Here is a 22,231-nt window from a genome sequence, read left to right as displayed (position 1 = left end):
TTTTGGAACTATGGGCAATCTTCAAGGCCTTGAAGGCTTTAGCCACTTCGGGTTTCGTCCCAGTTTATCAGATTCCAATTAGACAATATAACCTCTGTGGCTTACATCAACCATCAGGGGGGAACGAGAAGTTCCTTGGCGATGAAGGAAGTATCTCAGATTCTCGAGTGGACGAAAGCCCACAGCTGTTCGTTGTCAGTGATCCACATTCCGGGTGTGGACAACTGGGAGACAGATTTTCTAAGCAGGCAATCCTTCCATTTAAGGGAATGGTCTCTCCATCCTGAGGTGTTTGCAGAGATATGCAGCAAGTGGGGGATGCTGGAGATGGATCTCATGGCTTCCTGTCTCTATACCAAACTACCCAGGTACGGGTTGAGGGATCCCCAAGCGGATCTAATAGATACACTAGCAGTGCCCTGGAGGTTCAAACTCATATATCTTTTCCCTCTATTACGGCTTCTTCCTCAAGTGGTGGGCTGCATCAAGCAGGAGCGGGTATCTGTAATCCTAATTGCTCCATTGTGGCTGGGAAGGACGTGATTCGCGGATCTAGTGGGAATGTCCTCATCTCCTCCGTGGAAGTTACCTTGTCGCAGAGACCTGCTGATACAAGGTCCATTTGTTCATCAAAATCTAGATTCTCTGAGGCCGACTGCGTGGAGATTGACCGCTTAGTCTTAGCCAAGAGAGGTTTGTCTGAGATTGTCATTGATACTCTTATTTGAGCTCGTAAACCAGTTACTCAGCGTATCTACCACAAGGTGTGGAGGACCTACTTATTTTGGTGTGAAGATAGGGGTTATTCCTGGCACACAGTTAAGGTAGCCAGGATCTTATCTTTTCTTCAGGATGGGCTGGAGAAGGGCCTTTCTGCTAGTTACCTGATGAGACAGATTTCGGCCCTGTAAGTTTTATTGCACAAGAGACTAGCTGAGCTTCCAGATGTGCAGTCTTTTTTTAAGACTCTGAGTAGGATCAATAGACAATCTTCCTCTTTGTTGTCTATTCGCGGAAGGGGTAGAAGGCTACTTCGACTTCCCTATCTTTTTTGTTAAGGAGCGTTAACCGCTTAGCTTACAAGACAGTGGGACATCATCCTCCTGAGAGGATAACTATTCATTCCACTAGAGCAGTGGCTTCCTCTTGGGCCTTTAAGAACGAGGCCTCTATGGATCTGATTTGTAAGCGGCTACCTGGTCTTCCTTACATACTTTTTTAAAATTTTACAAGTTTGATGTTTTTGCTTCGGCTGAAGCAGCTTTTGGGAGAAAAGTTTTGCAGGCAGTGGTGCCCTCAGATTAGGGTCCGCCTCTTCCTTTTTGTTCCCTCCCGTTATTCATTCAGTGTCCTCTGGAGCTTGGGTATAGTTTTCCCAACAGTAAGAATGAAGATGTGGATTCTCCCTATCTTAGGAAGAAAAACATAATTTATGCTTACCAGATAAATTATTTTCATTCCGGTTAGGGAGAGTCCATGGCCCCGCCCATTTTTTCTTTTCTATGGGCGGTTCCATATTATTTATTTTATTCTTCTGGCACCATTTATACCCTAATGTTTCTCCTACTTTTCCTTGTTCCCTCTGCAGAATGACTGGGGTAATGAGGAAGTGGGAGGGCCAGGTGTAGTATTTCCCAACAGTAAGGAATGAAGCCGTGGACTCTACCTATCCGGAAGGAAAGGAATTTATCTGGTAAGAATACATTTTATTACTTGACTATCCTGCGCCTCACTGAGAGTGTAATTTCTTCTACTAGATGCGTTTACATAGCCTGTACTCCTGTATACAAACTTTCAGTATAAGGGGTGATACCACAGGCTAAATCAGCTATTTTAAATGTGGAAATAAGGGTAAAGGAGCTACTTGTAAACAGTTTTATACATTCTAGCAGGTAAAATGGATCATTGGGAACAATTTTTAAAGGGGATTTTTTTGGGGTGAACTGTCCCTTTAAAATAAGAGAAACGCTTTAAAGAGATCTACAGGCTCAAGAGAAAAAAATAATAGCATTGTGATTAGTAACTGTACTTCTGTAGATATACCTTGCAGTTTATTGTCCCTTTTAAGTTTAAGGTTTTTAGATTGAACTGTGTTGTTGGTAATATCTACAATTGCTTGTACATTTACAGCTAAGTGAAAAAATACTCCTCCCTTGTCAGTTTTTTTTATTATTTAAATAAAGCATGCAATTTACAAAAACCTTTCCAGTGTACTTGTCTATCATGTGCTTCATTCTCATGACATACTTTCTTGAAGGAGCAGCAATGCACTACTGAGAGTTACCTGAATACATATTGTGAGCCAATGACAAGAGGCATATATGTGCTGCCATCAATCAGCAACTACCTCCCAGTAGTGTAGTGCTTCTTCTTAGTCTACCTAGGTATTTGTTTCAACAAAAAATATCAAAATAATCAAATTAGATCATTAAAGTAATTGGAAAGTTGTTTAAAATTGCATGTTATATAAGAATCATGGAAGTTTTAATTTTTGACTTTACTGCCCCTTTAACAGCTTTATACAGATGCAGTAACTTAAGCCATGCATATAGAGTATATGTACACATAGCAAAAATGTTTATTGGATTTTGTATTGTATGTTTGTTGTTTTTGCTTCTTTAATAGATGTTGTATACATTCTCTCTCATATGACCGCCCCTGCTTGATAAATCTAGTCCTAAGTATGCACTATAGAAAAGCTGTGTAAACATAACCTGAAAAATGATTTGCACTCCCATTAGGGGTCATAGTCCTCAAATGTTCATTTTAAGTTGTTCTTTCTAAGTATACAAACAAAGATAACATAAAGAGGCTGTGTGTGTGTATAAAGAGTGATGATCTAAGGAGACTTGATCTCACTGCAAGCTCAACCCATTTCAATGGGTTGTTGTTTCAAAGAACAAAGCCAGCTAGTTCATATTCAAAAATAATCCTAAAGGAACAATTTCCCATTTACTTTATACTCTTCAGCTGGTATAACAAGTCATTGCAAACCCATTCAGGGGATATATATATATATATATATATATATATATATATATATATATATATATATATATATCTCCAACCAGGGTACAGCACTCACCATAACCTGAGGTTGTTTCTTGCCTGTGACGCACTTTAGAAAATGACATGTGCAGCAATAAATGGATAGGCACTCAACGGGTCTTAAACATAGATCAATTTTTAAACTAATAGTTTTGATTAAAAATATATATATATATATGTGTGTGTATAAAAATGTATTATTACTTTTTTACATCCACTCACAAAAGGTGTATTTATTTAGCATTTAAGGTAAACATGTCAATCCTTTTGCTTTGTTCTAGCTGGAAGGTCATAATGAGTCTGTGGTTCTTCAAGTGTTTGTGGGTAATGACTCTGGACGAGTAAAACCTCATGGATTCTACCAAGCCTGCAGGGTGACTGGTAGAAACACTACCCCATGCAAAGAAGTGGACATAGAGGGAACAACTGTCATAGAGGTTATGCTTGATCCAAACAATATGATGACTCTTGCGTAAGTAAATAAGCCCCTGTCCTCTAGCTGTAAAGAGCTACACTTACTGTGACAGGTTTATACAGCAGTGTCATGCTCGCTCTGTAGGAATTAGATTATCACGCCTTAGATCTGAAATGCCGAAATACCAGATTTTAATTCTACCGGGCCATTTAAAGAATGTGGACTTTCCACATTTTCCTCATAAAATGGAAAGTTTTAAGATAGTTACCTTTTTTTTTTCTTCTTATTTGTGTGTGTGCAATAGTTAATGTATGGCTAACAGATCCAAACTACTTATATTGGCATTGAACAGTGAGGTATTTTAATATAACATTTTAATTATGTGTAGTTTGAAAAAAAAAAACCTTTGCAATATACTTAAATAATTATATTTATTTTGTTCCCTTTCCCTGTAATTTATTTGAAACGTGTTGATTTTTCTAAATTCCTCTGAGTTTCTATAAAGTGATGGGCACCACCATGTTTGTCAGACAGATATTAAACAGGCAATAAAAGAGACTGTGCAAACAAGGTTGTACATAATTCAGATAGAACACACAATTTTAAACAACTTTCCAATGTACTTCTATTATCAAATGTTTTTTGTTTTCTTGTTATCTTTTGTTGAAAAGCAGGAAGGTATTTGGTTGCAGTACTAAATGGCAGCAGTTTTGCAACAATGTTATTCATAGCAAGAGCAATAGATGATAGCACTTTTTCCTGTCATGTAGTTCTCCAGATATGTGCAAATCTAGTCCACTAGAAAAAGAAAGAAAAGAATAATGTTGTCCGTTCTTTTGAGTCTGGTGTATTCCTGTGTGACGGTTAAAGCTAAATGAAAAGCTCACTTGCACAGTATCTTAGGCGCTCATATAGTTATGTGGTTATATAATTGTTTTTATTTGCAATGTTTCTGTAATGTTTAAGGACATAGTACATTTGAAAGTTGTTAAAAATGGTATGTTCTATCTATTCTATATGAAAGATTCTCTTTCTCTTGTTAAGTGTAGTCAGTCCACGGGTCATCCATTACTTATGGGATTATATCTCTTCCCCAACAGGAAGTTGCAAGAGGATCACCCAAGCAGATCTGCTATATAGCTCCTCCCCTCACATGTCATATCCAGTCATTCTCTTGCAAGCTAACTAAAGATAGGTTGTTGCGAGAGATCTGTGGTGTTTTTAAACTTAGTTTATTTCTTCAATCAAAAGTTTATTTTAAATGGTACCGGAGTGTGCTGTTTGTTTCTCAGGCAGCATTAGAAGAAGAATCTGCCTGCGTTTTCTATGATCTTAGCGGACGTAACTAAGATCCACTGGCTGTTCTCGCACATTCTGAGGAGTGAGGTAACTTCAGAAAAGGGGAATAGCATGCAGGGCCTCCCTGCAAACGAGGTATGTGCAGTAAATTATTTTTCTAAGCAATGGAATTGACTGAGAAATTACTGCTGATACCAATGTAATGTAAGTACAGCCTTAAATGCAGTGGTAGCGACTGGTATTAGGCTGAGGAGTGTGTGTACACTGAAGTATTTTTCTAGGGAATGGAATTTGACTCAGAAAATACTGTTAATACTGAAGTAATGTGTGAGCCTTAACTGCAGTAAAAGCGACTGGTAGCAGGCTTATTAATAACACTTCATAACTTTTAAAATGTATGTTCAAAACGTTTACTGGCATGTTAATCGTTTTTTGTGAGGTACTTGGTGATAAAACTTATTGGGGCATGATTTTTACCACATGGCTAACTTTTGTTTCTGCATAGAAACAGTTAACTGAGCTTTCCCACTGTGTAATATGAGTGGGAGGGGCCTATTTTAGCGCTTTTTTGAGCAGTAAAAATTCCACCGTTTCCGCTGCTGCCTCGACTGATTGCCAAGATCAAACAGGAGAGAGCATCAGTGATTCTGATAGCGCCTGCATGGCCACGCAGGACCTGGTATGCAGACCTAGTGGACATGTCGTCCTGTCCACCATGGTCTCTGCCTCTGAGGCAGGACCTTCTAATTCAGGGTCCTTTCAACCATCCAAATCTAATTTCTCTGAGGCTGACTGCATGGAGATTGAACGCTTGATTCTATCAAAGCGTGGCTTCTCGGAGTCGGTTATTGATACCCTAATACAGGCTAGGAAACCTGTTACCAGAAGAATTTACCATAAGATATGGCGTAAATATTTGTATTGGTGCGAATCCAAGAGTTACTCATGGAGTAAGGTTAGGATTCCTAGGATATTGTCTTTTCTACAAGAGGGTTTAGAAAAGGGCTTATCCGCTAGTTCGTTAAAAGGACAGATTTCTGCTCTGTCTATTCTTCTACACAAGCGTCTGGCAGAAATTCCAGACGTTCAGGCTTTTTGTCAGGCTTTGGCTAGGATTAAGCCTGTGTTTAAGACTGTTGCTCCGCCGTGGAGCTTAAACTTAGTTCTTAACGTCTTGCAAGGCGTTCCATTTGAACCCCTTCATTCCATTGATATTAAGCTGTTATCTTGGAAAGTTCTGTTTTTGATGGCTATTTCCTCGGCTCGGAGAGTCTCTGAGTTATCTGCCTTACATTGTGATTCTCCTTATCTGATTTTTCATTCAGACAAGGTAGTTCTGCGTACTAAACCTGGGTTCTTACCTAAGGTAGTTTCTAACAGGAATATCAATCAAGAGATTGTTGTTCCATCATTGTGTCCTAACCCTTCTTCAAAGATGGAACGACTTTTGCATAATCTGGACGTAGTCCATGCCCTGAAGTTCTATTTGCAGGCAACTAAAGATTTTCGTCAAACTTCTTCCCTATTTGTCGTTTACTCTGGACAGAGGAGAGGTCAGAAGGCTTCGGCTACCTCTCTCTCTTTTTGGCTTCGTAGCATAATACGTTTAGCCTATGAGACTGCTGGACAGCAGCCTCCTGAAAGAATTACAGCTCATTCTACTAGAGCTGTGGCTTCCACCTGGGCCTTTAAAAATGAGGCTTCTGTTGAACAGATTTGCAAGGCTGCGACTTGGTCTTCACTTCACACTTTTTCAAAGTTTTACAAATTTGACACTTTTGCTTCTTAGGAGGCTATTTTTGGGAGAAAGGTACTTCAGGCAGTGGTTCCCTCTGTTTAAAGTTCCTGCCTTGTCCCTCCCTTCATCCGTGTACTTTAGCTTTGGTATTGGTATCCCATAAGTAATGGATGACCCGTGGACTGACTACACTTAACAAGAGAAAACATAATTTAGAGGGGAGGAGCTATATAGCAGATCTGCTTGGGTGATCCTCTTGCAACTTCCTGTTGGGGAAGAGATATAATCCCATAAGTAATGGATGACCCGTGGACTGACTACACTACAAGAGAAATAAATTTATCAGGTAAGCATAAATTATGTTTTTCCCTGTCCCTTTAAGTTCAAACATGGCAGTATCTATTGAAAAAACTAAATTACTCTATGGAAACTAAACCTTTACGGTTATATCTACAATATTTAGGCAACTAATATAATTTGAAAATGAATATACAGTATGTGTGCGTGTATGTTATTTACTATTATTAAAAGACTGTTCTTTGCTTTGAATACCTCATTATGTCTAGCCTGCATTTACTGTTTAATATTCCTTTAAGCTTATTTTGTATACTAAGTAGTTTAGAAATATTCAGCATTTTCTCTCTTGCATTAACTTTATTGTATAAATCACGTCTATTAAGACTCACTGCTACCTGTGATCAATAGACATCTGCATTTATTCTATAAACGAATGGCAAAAATGGCCGCAGTCTGTGTCATTCTACTTTTTGGTGCCAAATATAGGCAAATCCAGATATTTAGAAAACCAATAGAGAGAAAAGATCATCCCCTAAGCACTCAAAAGGACACGCATATCAACCCAACATAGTAAACAGAAAGGGATATTGTACTAAAACATAACCTTTATTAAAGTAGAATTAATTAAAATTACAATAAAAACATTTCAAAATTAACTGGCGAATCCAAGACTGGCGTAATCCTCTCCCTACCCCGGCCACTCAGGTAATTTTTTGTTCCATGTAAATCTGCTTTATTTACATTTGGTTTTGAGACCAGCATTGGAATACCCAGCTATTTTTAAATAATTACAGGATTTTAACATAAGAGATTAGCAGATCGCCAATCTCTTTTGCTCATATGTGGAGGCTTAAAGGGATAGAAAGATCAAAATTGAAATGTGCATGGATGCAATTCAATTTGAAATATAAGCATTTTTTAATTATACTAACATTAGCAAAAATGCTTCTAGTAAAAGTTATTACTGTTTTCCAGCAGCATACACACATATCCTGTGAAGGCCGTGTACCGGTATTCAAACACTACACATTTTCGGAGAACTGACAGTGGTGAGTATTGCTTCTGAAATTGTAATTTGTGTCATACAAGCCACTGCTGACTCTCTGAGGTGTTTTGTTTGAACACTGGTGCATGGAACCCTCACTGGATATGTGCATATGCTGCAGAAAAATAATAACTTTCACTAGAAGCATTTTTGCTAATGTATATTCATTTTTTATTAATCTATATTAAATAAAGTATATTGCAAAAATGATTATAATTAAAATAGAAGTACACCCATGCACATTCATTTTTTGACTGTTCTATCCCTTTAATAGTCAATGACAGCCCTTAGTGAGAGATCTTTTGTTTCGTGTTGCGGGCTATAATTGGGTTAGTTACCCATATTGTGCTTTTCTCTAACCTTCATTCTTTATTGTTGTTGTAAGCATATTAGGGTTTGGATTCGCTAGTTAATTTTTAAATGTTTTTGTCATTTTAATTCCACTTTAACCTTTTTTTTGCACCATTAGGAAGAAATAGAAAGTCCTAACCGTTGGGCTGTCCTAAAGCCAATGGCTTTTCCAGGATGTGATCGCGGTCTGGAGGGCGTGCCTAGCGTCATAGGGACGCCCCCTGACCCAATACCATTATTGAAATCTTGCGATCGCGTGCACAATAGCGGGATTTAAATTTGTTTACATCGGAACGTTGTTCCGATGTAGACAATTTATCCCTGTCATCGAAGGGTTAATAAAAGTTATGTTTTAGTACAATACCTCTTTCTGTTTACTATGTGGGGTTGAGACAGTGATACGCCTATCCTTTTGAGTACTTAAGGGATGCTCTTTTCTCTTTCTTATTTTCTTCATAAAAGGAAAGAGTCCACAGCTGTATTTACTTTACTTTGGGAAATTCAGAACCTGACCACCAGGAGGAGGCAAAGACACCCCAGCCAAAGGCTTAAATACCCCTCCCACTCCCCTCATCCCTCAGTCATTCTTTGCCTTTCTTCCCAGGGTGTTGGCAGAGAAGTGTCAGAAGTTTTCGATAGTCTCTTATGGTGGGTAGTACTCTTCAGCATGGGACTGGAATTTTAAGTAGTCCTGTCAGCCTCTCAGTGAGAGCATGGGTGAAAGTTAGAGCCTAGAGATGCAGGGAGAGTCCTTCTGCAAACCATCCCGACTCATATTAACAGCTCCACAAGCAATCAGCGTTGACGAGTTTTGTTGCCTGCTTTTTTCTCTCAAGTCCATGGCAGAAGCGACGCTACCATCTGTCGCACTTGAAGGGCCGTGTTCCTGTTCCACTACGTAGATTCCGGTCAGATCGTTTTATTTTACTTTCATCATGGATGTATTGTAATTACAACTGTTTATCCCAGATGGGCTACAACCTTTTAAGGATAATTTTAACATAGGGTCTCAGTGATGCTCCTTTTTACATCTTGGAATCAAGGGTTAATATCTCCTGAAGGGGATTATTGAACAGGGGGGTTTATAATCATGTTTGTTATGTGATTCTGTCTGCTACTGTGTAGTGTTGCTTCGGCTCATGGCTATTTTGGAACACAACGACCTATGTCTAGTGAGGCAGCCTTTTACGGTCGGGCGCGCTTTTGCATGATCTGCACAGTTTACCTTGTAACTGGGCATGGCCACATTTTGGCTCTCCATTTCCGCATTCCTGTCCGTGTGGTGACAGAGAAATCCTGGTCCGCTGGTGTCTGGTTCTCTGGAGGTGGTGAGTGCCCCAGCCATTGGGGGGTGTAAGGTGCCGTTTAGATTTTTCCTATTTGTCCATTTTTTATTCAATATCCTAGTTATGGAGCATTCAGATTTTTTGGAGACGGATGTCTCTGATTCAGCCTCAACTTCTTGCGAAGAATATGAATTGGCCTGGGTGATACATGCTCATCAGTTATGTTCCGAATGCCATTTTAGACTGCTCTGTTCCTTGGGATAGGGGAATCAGGTGCCCACTGAGCCATCCGCCTCTGGGGATTCTATTTTCCATGAGGCGAGTTCCCTACCACCAACTCTTACTACGCATGCAGGTAACCCAAACGCTACTTATCCTTCTAAGGAGTGTGGCTTGTTCCCACCAGAGGTTACGACACGGTTTCGCTTTTGCACCTACCGGGAGTGTGCTTATGATATTGTCTGTTCCATTAACCGGGGTTTGTCAGGCGTGGGATCGACTAGTCCTGTTCAGCTCTCCGGGGGAGCAACTGCCCCTGAGGCCTCATGGGGTCAACCTTTGTGGCCGGTGTTTTCTTTTGTCCCAGCGGAGGTATGTTGCACCTTTCGTTACAGACTGTCACGCCTTCATGTTCTACTGAGGCATGTTTTGGCATTGCTGGAGAATCCCACTCTTAAAGGGATACTGAACCCAATTTTTTTTTCTATTGTGATTCAGATAGAGCATGCAATTTTAAGAAACTTTCTAATTTACTCCTATTATCAATTTTTCTTCATTCTCTTGCTATCTTTAATTGCAAAAGAAAGTACAGACCCTGAACAGCACTTGTTTATTGGTGGATTAATTTATCCACCAATCAGCAAAAATTTTCACGGAACGCCAGACATTAGACCTATCAGAAAAGGGGTGTATGACCCAAACCACCAATCACCACATTAGCGAGCTGTTTGGTCTTTAAGCCGCGAAATACACCGCTATACCGAGACCCGGTGCAAGGCAGAATCAACACACGCCCAGTCTATCAGCCTCCACAACATCTCTAACTGTAAGGTACCTTACTATTTGTGCCATTGTGACTTTTTACGTATGCAGTAACACTGTAGTATATACCACCAACTATGCCCAGTTAACTGCTGCTGAGCAAACTTCTTGTCGACAGATACCACTGATTGCAAGGGAGACGTCCCTAATGTTTTAAATATATCGATTGTTTTTAAGGATTAAATATTTTATGCAGTAACTGTCACAGAGATTTATTTTTGCTACACAATCTGTCATTTATTATCTATACATATAGACCTTAATTGTCCACCACATCTAACGTATACACGTCACATTTTTAATATTTTTTGTATTACACTCACATCAGGATCTACGATGTCAAATAGGTAAAAACCTCTATCACATTTTCTGTTTCTTAAACACGCTGTCACTATATCCAATTAGGAATTGAGACACTAAAAAAAAAAAAAAAAAAAATTTCTTTCAGTTAACAGAAGGATAATAATAGGATATCCACATCACATGTTCATTTTTCCACATTTCTATTTTTTCACTCTAACGGATAGCCGTCTATTAATATAATAGTCACATCATTGGTAGTGTTATCCTAGCTAATCTAACCATTAGCGCCAGTTACCCCCTTTTTTTAATTATAGCACTCACACTTTTTTTAAACTACTGAGGAGGAGTAGTTTTTCTTTAACCAGGCATTTAGGATAACAGTTAGCGCCAACGCTCAATTCTATACACTTGTTCACTACAATCAGCAAAAACAACCCAGGTTGTTCATAAAAAAATGAGCCGGCATCTAAACTTACATTCTTGCTTTTCAAATAAAAATACCAAGAGAGTGAAGAACATTTGATAATAGGAGTAAATTAGAAAGTTGCTTAAAATTGCATGCTCTATCTGAATCACAAAAGAAACTATTTGGGTTCAGTGTCCCTTTAAAGTGAATGTAAATATTGATGCTAAAGTGCCCGTTTTTAAAAAATTCTATTAAAAAACAGGGGCACTTTAATTCATCAAAATTTATATTTCACTCGTGAAAAATTGCTTACCTTTTAAACTTGACAGCTGCTTCCAGCTTCTCCCGGTTGTCGCAAAGCCATTTCTGACGTCAGAAATGATGGATTGGTCATCCTCCAATCACAGCTTCCCCATGGGGGAATCAGTGTCTGATTCGAAGCCGTGATTGGAGGAAGCCGGATTTCTCTTTTTAGATCCAGGAAGAGGCTTTGCGACGGGCGGAGGAAACTGGAGCGGCTTTCAAGATTGAAAGGTAAGTATTTTCACAACACAAGTGAAATGTAAATTTTGATGAATTAAAGTGCCCCTGTTATTAATCGAATTTTTAAATATCGGGCACTTTAGCATCAAAATGTACATTCACTTTAATGGGTCTGGGGATTCTCAGTTTTGATCTTCGACTGGCTTGCTTGCATAGACATAAGGCGATGAAGTAATCTTCTTATAGTCTTTCGCCTAGATTTAGAGTTCTGCGTTAGCCGGTCCTAACGCTGGTTTTGGCCGCCCGCTGGTATTTAGAGTCAGTCAAGAAAGGGTCTAACGCTCACTTTCCAGCCGCGACTTTTCCATACCGCAGATCCCCTTACGTCAATTGTGTATCCTATCTTTTCAATGGGATCTTCCTAACGCTGGCATTTAGAGTCTTGGCTGAAGTGAGCATTAGAACTCTAAAGACAAGACTCCAGCCGCAGAAAAAAGTCAGGAGTTAAGAGCTGGTTCATAAAGCTCTTAACTACTGTGCTCTAAAGTACACTAACACCCATAAACCACCTATGCACCCCTAAACCGAGGTCCCCCCACATCGCCACCACTCTAATAAAAATTTTAACCCCTAATCTGCCGACCACACACCGCCGCAACCTACATTATCTCTATGTACCCCTAATCTCCTGCCCCTAACATCGCCGACACCTACATAATATTCATTAACCCCTAATCTGCCCCCCCCCCCCCCCCCAATGTCGCCGCTACCTACACTTATTAACCCCTAATCTGCCGACCGGACCTCACCGCTACTATGATAAATGTATTAACCCCTAAAGCTAAGCCTAACCCTAACACCCCCTAAGTTAAATATCATTTAAATCTAACGAAATAAAATAAATCTTATTAAATAAATTATTCCTATTTAAAGCTAAATACTTACCTGTAAAATAAACCCTAATATAGCTACAATATAACAAATAATTATATTGTAGCTATTTTAGGATTTATATTTATTTTACAGGCAACTTTGTATTTATTTTAACCAGGTACAATAGCTATTAAATAGTTCATAACTATTTAATAGCTACCTAGTTAAAATAATTACAAAATTACCTGTAAAATAAATCCTAACCTAAGTTACAATTAAACCTAACACTACTACACTATCAATAAATTAATTAAATAAACTACCTACAATTATCTACAATTAAATCAACTAAACTAAATTACAAGGGTTAGGGTAAGACTTAGCTTTAGGGGTTAATACATTTATAATAGTAACGGTGAGGTTCGGTCGGCAGATTAGGGGTTAATAAGTGTAGGTAAGGTAGCTGCGACGTTGGGGAGGGGGGGGGCAGATTAGGGATTAATAAATATAATATAGGGGTCGGCGATGTTAGGGGCAGCAGATTAGAGGTACATAGGGATAATGTAGGTTGCGGCGGTGTCCGGGGCGGCAGATTAGGGGTTAAAAGTGTAATGCAGGGGTCAGCGATAGCGGGGGTGTAAGGTTAGGGGTGTTTAGACTTGGGGTACATGTTAGGGTGTTAGGTGCAGATTTAGGAAGTGTTTCCCCTTAGGAAACAATGGGGCTGCGTTAGGAGCTGAACGCTGCTTTTTTGAAGGTTTTTTTTTCAGCTCAAACTGCCCCATTGTTTCCTATAGGGGAATCGTGCACGAGCACGTTTTTTAAGCCGGCCGCGTCCGTAAGCAACGCTGGTATTGAGAGTTGAAGTGGCGGTAAATATGCCTGTACGCTCCCTTTTTGAAGCCTAACTCAGCACTTCAGAGAATTCTCAATACCAGCGTTATTTAAAAGGTGCGGGGGGAAAAACCACGCGTAGCTAACGCACCCCTTTGGCCGCAAAACTCTAAATTTAGCCGTTTGTTATTTGTGTATCCTTTTCCAGTTCTGAGCTTGGAAGTCTCGGACCCCTGGTGGGCTGTTCCTGTGGGTCTGTCCATTCTTCCTGGGCGATAACCTATGTGTTGGCTTATCTTTTATTTTAATTCGGTGAGGATGATTTTTATTTGGTCTAAAGCTCATGCTGTTGTCTGATGTTTCCTTCAGGAAACTTCTCTGGAATTGATACTCGCAAATTGTGTTTGCACTGTTTACTTTGAGGATGTACTAGTCTTATGTTCTGTCTGACTGTTCTTTATCCCTTCATCTTGGGGGAGACTCTATGTGGCCTTGACAGTGCTGGGGCCCTTGGTTTCAGGCTGGTCTTGACTGGGTACAAATCCTTCTGTCTTGAGGCCTAGTTCAAACACGTGGCGCCTTTTTATGTCCGGTTGGTCCGGTGAGAGCGTCTAGTGATCACAATATGATTAGTGTTATTTACTTGTTATTTTACAAGCTTCAACTAGCATCCTGAGAGGACTTGATGGTCTGTGGTTGCTTAGGGGCATGGGGTATTGGTTCAGTCCCCATTCACCTTTCATTCTTGTGGGCCGGGACTCCGTTGAGATCCGCGGCGACATGCTCAGTCTTTCTGATTTTTCCAGGAACTAGAGTGTTCCTTCCCATTGTGGGTTGAAGGCTTAGAGGATTTCGGTCCTTTATACCGCCGTTCTTACGGTTTTACTCCAACCCACTCCCCTCATCTCCCAGTCATTCTGCCGAGGAGCAAGGAACAATAGAAGAAATATCAGGGTGAAAAGGTGCCAGAAGAACAAAAATTATGGCCGCCCCACATAAAAACACGGGCGGGGAGCTGTGGACTCTTTCCATCTGAAGAAAAATTAAGTAATTAAGTGTCTTCGCCTCCTCCTGGTGGCCAGGTTCTGAATTTCCTAAAAGTAATGAATGCAGCTGTGGACTCTTTCCATCTGAAGAAAAGAAAATGATCAGGTAAGCAAAATGTATGTTTTCTCTGTGTATTATTTAGCATTATTTATCATCCAGCACCAACTGACTGGACTCTTATCTAGTCAGGCAATTTATTGTACACCATCTTCTTATTTTTTGCTTCAAATCCAGATATTTTTGTGTTGCACTTTTTTATGAATATATCTGGTGCCTAAAAAGGCCCAATGACACAGAACACAGCCATTTGTTTAAATAAAACGTATACATTTCTCCAACATAGGTGTGTCCGGTCCACGGCGTCATCCTTACTTCTGGGATATTCTCTTCCCCAACAGGAAATGGCAAAGAGCCCAGCAAAGCTGGTCACATGATCCCTCCTAGGCTCCGCCTACCCCAGTCATTCTCTTTGCCGTTGTACAGGCAACATCTCCACGGAGATGGCTTAGAGTTTTTTAGTGTTTAACTGTAGTTTTTTATTATTCAATCAAGAGTTTGTTATTTTGAAATAGTGCTGGTATGTACTATTTACTCAGAAACAGAAAAGAGATGAAGATTTCTGTTTGTATGAGGAAAATGATTTTAGCAACCGTAACTAAAATCCATGGCTGTTCCACACAGGACTGTTGAGAGCAATTAACTTCAGTTGGGGGAACAGTGTGCAGTCTCTTGCTGCTTGAGGTATGACACATTCTAACAAGACGATGTAATGCTGGAAGCTGTCATTTTCCCTATGGGATCCGGTAAGCCATGTTTATTACGATCGTAAATAAGGGCTTCACAAGGGCTTATTAAGACTGTAGACTTTTCTGGGCTAAATCGATTCATTATTAACACATATTTAGCCTTGAGGAATCATTTTATCTGGGTATTTTGATATAATAATATCGGCAGGCACTGTATTAGACACCTTATTTCTTAGGGGCTTTCCCAAAGCATAAGCAGAGTCTCATTTTCGCGCCGGTGTGGCGCACTTGTTTTTGAGAGGCATGGCATGCAGTCGCATGTGAGAGGAGCTCTGATACTTAGAAAAGACTTTCTGAAGGCGTCATTTGGTATCGTATTCCCCTTTGGGTTTGGTTGGGTCTCAGCAAAGCAGATACCAGGGACTGTAAAGGGGTTAAAGCTTAAAACGGCTCCGGTTCCGTTATTTTAAGGGTTAAAGCTTCCAAATTTGGTGTGCAATATTTTTAAGGCTTTAAGACACTGTGGTGAAAATTTGGTGAATTTTGAACAATTCCTTCATGTTTTTTCGCAATTGCAGTAATAAAGTGTGTTCAGTTTAAAATTTAAAGTGACAGTAACGGTTTTATTTTAAAACGTTTTTTGTACTTTCTTATCAAGTTTATGCCTGTTTAACATGTCTGAACTACCAGATAGACTGTGTTCTGAATGTGGGGAAGCCAGAATTCCTATTCATTTAAATAAATGTGATTTATGTGATAATGACAATGATGCCCAAGATGATTCCTCAAGTGAGGGGAGTAAGCATGGTACTGCATCATTCCCTCCTTCGTCTACACGAGTCTTGCCCACTCAGGAGGCCCCTAGTACATCTAGCGCGCCAATACTCCTTACTATGCAACAATTAACGGCTGTAATGGATAATTCTGTCAAAAACATTTTAGCCAAAATGAACCCTTGTCAGCGTAAGCGTGGCTGCTCTGTTTTAGTTACTGAAGAGCATGACGACGCTGATATTAATATCTCTGAAGGGCCCCTAACCCAATCTGAGGGGGCCAGGGAGGTTTTGTCTGAGGGAGAAATTACTGATTCAGGGAACATTTCTCATCAGGCTGAACCTGATGTGATTACATTTAAATTTAAGTTGGAACATCTCCGCATTTTGCTTAAGGAGGTATTATCCACTCTGGATGATTGTGAAAAGTTGGTCATCCCAGAGAAACTATGTAAAATGGACAAGTTCCTAGAGGTGCCGGGGCTCCCAGAAGCTTTTCCTATACCCAAGCGGGTGGCGGACATTGTTAATAAAGAATGGGAAAGGCCCGGTATTCCTTTCGTCCCTCCCCCCATATTTAAAAAATTGTTTCCTATGGTCGACCCCAGAAAGGACTTATGGCAGTCAGTCCCCAAGGTCGAGGGAGCGGTTTCTACTTTAAACAAACGCACCACTATACCCATAGAGGATAGTTGTGCTTTCAAAGATCCTATGGATAAAAAATTAGAAGGTTTGCTTAAAAAGATGTTTGTTCAGCAGGGTTACCTTCTACAACCCATTTCATGCATTGTCCCTGTCACTACAGCCGCATATTTCTGGTTTGATGAACTGATAAAGGCGCTCGATAGTGATTCTCCTCCTTATGAGGAGATTATGGACAGAATCAATGCTCTCAAATTGGCTAATTCTTTCACTCTAGACGCCACTTTGCAATTGGCTAGGTTAGCGGCTAAGAATTCTGGGTTTGCTATTGTGGCGCGCAGAGCGCTTTGGTTGAAATCTTGGTCGGCTGATGCGTCTTCCAAGAACAAGCTACTAAACATTCCTTTCAAGGGGAAAACGCTGTTTGGCCCTGACTTGAAAGAGATTATCTCTGATATCACTGGGGGTAAGGGCCACGCCCTTCCTCAGGATCGGCCTTTCAAGGCAAAAAATAGACCTAATTTTCGTCCCTTTCGTAAAAACGGACCAGCCCAAAGTGCTACGTCCTCTAAGCAAGAGGGTAATACTTCTCAAGCCAAGCCAGCTTGGAGACCAATGCAAGGCTGGAACAAGGGAAAGCAGGCCAAGAAACCTGCCACTGCTACCAAGACAGCATGAAATATTGGCCCCCGATCCGGGACCGGATCTGGTGGGGGGCAGACTCTCTCTCTTCGCTCAGGCTTGGGCAAGAGATGTTCTGGATCCTTGGGCGCTAGAAATAGTCTCCCAGGGTTATCTTCTGGAATTCAAGGGACTTCCCCCAAGGGGGAGGTTCCACAGGTCTCAGTTGTCTTCAGACCACATAAAAAGACAGGCGTTCTTACATTGTGTAGAAGACCTGTTAAAAATGGGAGTGATTCATCCTGTTCCATTAAGAGAACAAGGGATGGGGTTCTACTCCAATCTGTTCATAGTTCCCAAAAAAGAGGGAACGTTCAGACCAATCTTAGATCTCAAGATCTTAAACAAATTTCTCAAGGTTCCATCGTTCAAGATGGAAACCATCCGAACTATCCTTCCTTCCATCCAGGAAGGTCAATTCATGACCACGGTGGATTTAAAGGATGCGTATCTACATATTCCTATCCACAAGGAACATCATCGGTTCCTAAGGTTTGCATTCCTGGACAAACATTACCAGTTTGTGGCGCTTCCTTTCGGATTAGCCACTGCTCCAAGGATTTTCACAAAGGTACTAGGGTCCCTTCTAGCGGTGCTAAGACCAAGGGGCATTGCAGTAGTACCTTACCTGGACGACATTCTGATTCAAGCGTCGTCCCTCCCTCAAGCAAAGGCTCACACGGACATCGTCCTGGCCTTTCTCAGATCTCACGGCTGGAAAGTGAACGTGGAAAAGAGTTCTCTATCCCCGTCAACAAGGGTTCCCTTCTTGGGAACAATTATAGACTCCTCAGAAATGAGGATTTTTCTAACAGAGGCCAGTAAAACAAAACTTCTGGACTCTTGTCGGATTCTTCATTCCGTTCCTCTTCCTTCCGTAGCTCAGTGCATGGAAGTGATCGGGTTGATGGTAGCGGCAATGGACATAGTTCCTTTTGCGCGCATTCATCTAAGACCTTTACAACTGTGCATGCTCAGTCAGTGGAATGGGGACTATACAGACTTGTCTCCAAAGATACAAGTAAATCAGAGGACCAGAGACTCACTCCGTTGGTGGCTGTCCCTGGACAACCTGTCACAAGGGATGACATTCCGCAGACCAGAGTGGGTCATTGTCACGACCGACGCCAGTCTGATGGGCTGGGGCGCGGTCTGGGGATCCCTGAAAGCTCAGGGTCTTTGGTCTCGGGAAGAATCTCTTCTACCGATAAATATTCTGGAACTGAGAGCGATATTCAATGCTCTCAAGGCTTGGCCTCAGCTAGCGAGGACCAAGTTCATACGGTTTCAATCAGACAACATGACGACGGTTGCGTACATCAACCATCAGGGGGGAACAAGGAGTTCCCTAGCGATGGAAGAAGTGACCAAGATTATTCTATGGGCGGAGTCTCACTCCTGCCACCTGTCTGCTATCCACATCCCAGGAGTGGAAAATTGGGAAGCGGATTTTCTGAGTCGTCAGACATTGCATCCGGGGGAGTGGGAACTCCATCCGGAAATCTTTGCCCAAGTCACTCAGCTGTGGGGCATTCCAGACATGGATCTAATGGCCTCTCGTCAGAACTTCAAAGTTCCCTGCTACGGGTCCAGATCCAGGGATCCCAAGGCGGCTCTAGTGGATGCACTAGTAGCACCTTGGACCTTCAAACTAGCTTATGTGTTCCCGCCGTTTCCTCTCATCCCCAGGCTGGTAGCCAGGATCAATCAGGAGAGGGCGTCGGTGATCTTGATAGCTCCTGCGTGGCCACGCAGGACTTGGTATGCAGCTCTGGTGAATATGTCATCGGCTCCACCTTGGAAGCTACCTTTGAGACGAGACCTTCTTGTTCAGGGTCCGTTCGAACATCCGAATCTGGTTTCACTCCAGCTGACTGCTTGGAGATTGAACGCTTGATTTTATCGAAGCGAGGATTCTCAGATTCTGTTATCGATACTCTTGTTCAGGCCAGAAAGCCTGTAACTCGAAAGATTTACCACAAGATTTGGAAAAAATATATCTGTTGGTGTGAATCTAAGGGATTCCCTTGGGACAAGGTTAAGATTCCTAGGATTCTATCCTTCCTTCAAGAAGGATTGGAAAAAGGATTATCTGCAAGTTCCCTGAAGGGACAGATTTCCGCCTTGTCGGTGTTACTTCACAAAAAACTGGCAACTGTGCCAGATGTTCAAGCCTTTGTTCAGGCTCTGGTTAGAATCAAGCCTGTTTACAAACCTTTGACTCCTCCTTGGAGTCTCAATTTAGTTCTTTCAGTTCTTCAGGGGGTTCCGTTTGAACCCTTGCATTCCGTTGATATTAAATTATTATCTTGGAAAGTTTTGTTTTTGGTTGCAATTTCTTCTGCTAGAAGAGTTTCAGAATTATCTGCTCTGCAGTGTTCTCCTCCTTATCTGGTGTTCCATGCAGATAAGGTGGTTTTGCGTACTAAACCTGGTTTTCTTCCGAAAGTTGTTTCTAACAAAAACATTAACCAGGAGATTATCGTACCTTCTCTGTGTCCGAAACCAGTTTCAAAGAAGGAACGTTTGTTGCACAATTTGGATGTTGTTCGCGCTCTAAAATTCTATTTAGATGCTACAAAGGATTTTAGACAAACATCTTCCTTGTTTGTTGTTTATTCCGGTAAAAGGAGAGGTCAAAAAGCAACTTCTACCTCTCTCTCTTTTTGGATTAAGAGCATCATCAGATTGGCTTACGAGACTGCCGGACGGCAGCCTCCCGAAAGAATCACAGCTCATTCCACGAGGGCTGTGGCTTCCACATGGGCCTTCAAGAACGAGGCTTCTGTTGATCAGATATGTAGGGCAGCGACTTGGTCTTCACTGCACACTTTTACCAAATTTTACAAGTTTGATACTTTTGCTTCTTCTGAGGCTATTTTTGGGAGAAAGGTTTTGCAAGCCGTGGTGCCTTCCATTTAGGTGACCTGATTTGCTCCCTCCCTTCATCCGTGTCCTAAAGCTTTGGTATTGGTTCCCACAAGTAAGGATGACGCCGTGGACCGGACACACCTATGTTGGAGAAAACAGAATTTATGTTTACCTGATAAATTACTTTCTCCAACGGTGTGTCCGGTCCACGGCCCGCCCTGGTTTTCTTAATCAGGTCTGATAATTTATTTTCTTTAACTACAGTCACCACGGTACCATATGGTTTCTCCTATGCAAATATTCCTCCTTAACGTCGGTCGAATGACTGGGGTAGGCGGAGCCTAGGAGGGATCATGTGACCAGCTTTGCTGGGCTCTTTGCCATTTCCTGTTGGGGAAGAGAATATCCCACAAGTAAGGATGACGCCGTGGACCGGACACACCGTTGGAGAAAGTAATTTATCAGGTAAACATAAATTCTGTTTTTGTGCCAGATCATCTATATTTGATTTTAAAAAGCTCTTAATATATCAGCTGTAAGAATAGCCTGCAACACGTTGCTTCCTAAAAAGTAATGGGTTAACCAAGATAGTAGTCAGTGCCAAGCTTGTTGACATCATTTTACTAAAGTTTGGTCATTATTGATTTTGTTTGTGAATATTTTTAGTTTTGTTTATTGAAATCCTTGAAAGCAAAATGTTCTAAAATGCCCATTCATCTCTTGTTTAAAAGTATTTAGTCTGTCCTCAATAAGATGTTTTATCTGTTCTAAATGATAGTATTAAAATATAATCAAAAGAAAATAGACCATTGTAATCTGTGTCCTCATTCGGGACTTCACTTTTTGTTTAGTTTGACGAATATTTGTATTTTTTTCTGTTGTGTTTACTCTTTTTGTAACAGGGTTGATTGCGTTGGGATCCTGAAACTGAGGAATGCAGATGTAGAAGCACGTATAGGACTTGCTGGTTCTAAGAAAAAAAGCACTCGTGCTAGGCTTGTGTTTCGGGTAAACATCACCCGGAAAGATGGTTCTGTTTTGACACTACAAACAACCTCCTCCCCCATTCTTTGCAGTATGTATTTATGTCTTCTATTTCTTTCTTTCCTTTTTTTTCTTCTTTTTTTTCTTCCTTTTACACAGTTTAGACTTATATTTTAAAATTCTGTTTAAAAGGTAAAGAAAGTAAAAAAACATTAAACTTTTATAATTTAGATATAGCTTGCAATTTTAAACAACTTTCCCATATGTTTATATTGTCTAATTTTCTTTGTTCTTTTGGTATCCTTTGTTGAAAAGCATACCTAGGTAGACTCAGGAGCAGAAATGCACTTCCGGGAGTTAGCTGCTGATTGGTGGCTGCACATATGTGTCTCTTTCTTTCATTAGATGGTGACCCCCCTGACCACTAGGAGGAGACAAATGTTACCCCAACACACCAGAGCTTTTTAAACCCACCCACTTCCCATGATCCTTAGTCATTTTCTTTTGCCTCCTTGATGAGGAGTGAGATGAAAGTTAAAGTGAAGATCTACTAATCATTGAGGGGGGTCTTGTAACCAATCTGAGGCCCCTTTCCTCAACGCAGTACACTGTCAGTCAGAGGGGTAGACGAGAAGCTATCAGCCAGACAGTGAAAGATCTTTTCTCAGTGAGAAATGTCACTGGCCTCCCATGTGAAATGTGGACTTGTCCACCAATGCTCTTATTGTTTAGATCCTTGGCATCGTGCTTGCACTGCATAGAATGGGCTCATCTAGTGGAAACAAGTTGCTGCAGTTGAGGTAAGCACAGTGGATAAAGTTGCTGATGGGTAAGTATTTTGTAGCTTCAGCTATTAGTTTGAACATGTACACATGCTTCACCTAGTGTGGAAACATATATTTGTACACCATACACCTTATGTTAGCAGTTTATAGCAGTTGTTTGTTTTGTTTTTTTAGTTACTGTTGCTTTAAATATAGCACGGATGACTTAGCATGCTCATAATTTACCGCTGAGCTGTAAAAAACATAATTTATGTAAGAATTTACCTGATAAATTCATTTCTTT

At 40.9% G+C, this 22,231-nt stretch overlaps 1 protein-coding gene across 4 annotated transcripts in view; it reads left to right on the top strand.

The window, feature by feature from the left end:
• Positions 1–22,231, top strand: part of NFAT5 (nuclear factor of activated T cells 5) — a 436,025-nt gene that overhangs the window by 269,669 nt on the left and 144,125 nt on the right. For all 4 annotated transcript variants that reach the window (XM_053699472.1, XM_053699473.1, XM_053699475.1 and 1 more), the window contains 2 exons: positions 3,330–3,520; positions 21,082–21,254. In XM_053699472.1, the coding sequence (XP_053555447.1) occupies positions 3,330–3,520; positions 21,082–21,254 (364 nt within the window). The remainder of the gene's footprint in view (positions 1–3,329; positions 3,521–21,081; positions 21,255–22,231) is intronic.

The sequence above is a fragment of the Bombina bombina genome, chromosome 1 (genome assembly GCF_027579735.1).
Source record: "Bombina bombina isolate aBomBom1 chromosome 1, aBomBom1.pri, whole genome shotgun sequence".
NCBI lineage: Eukaryota > Metazoa > Chordata > Amphibia > Anura > Bombinatoridae > Bombina > Bombina bombina.
Note: the sequence above shows the minus strand (reverse complement) of the source record. Positions and strands in the feature narration are given on the sequence as shown.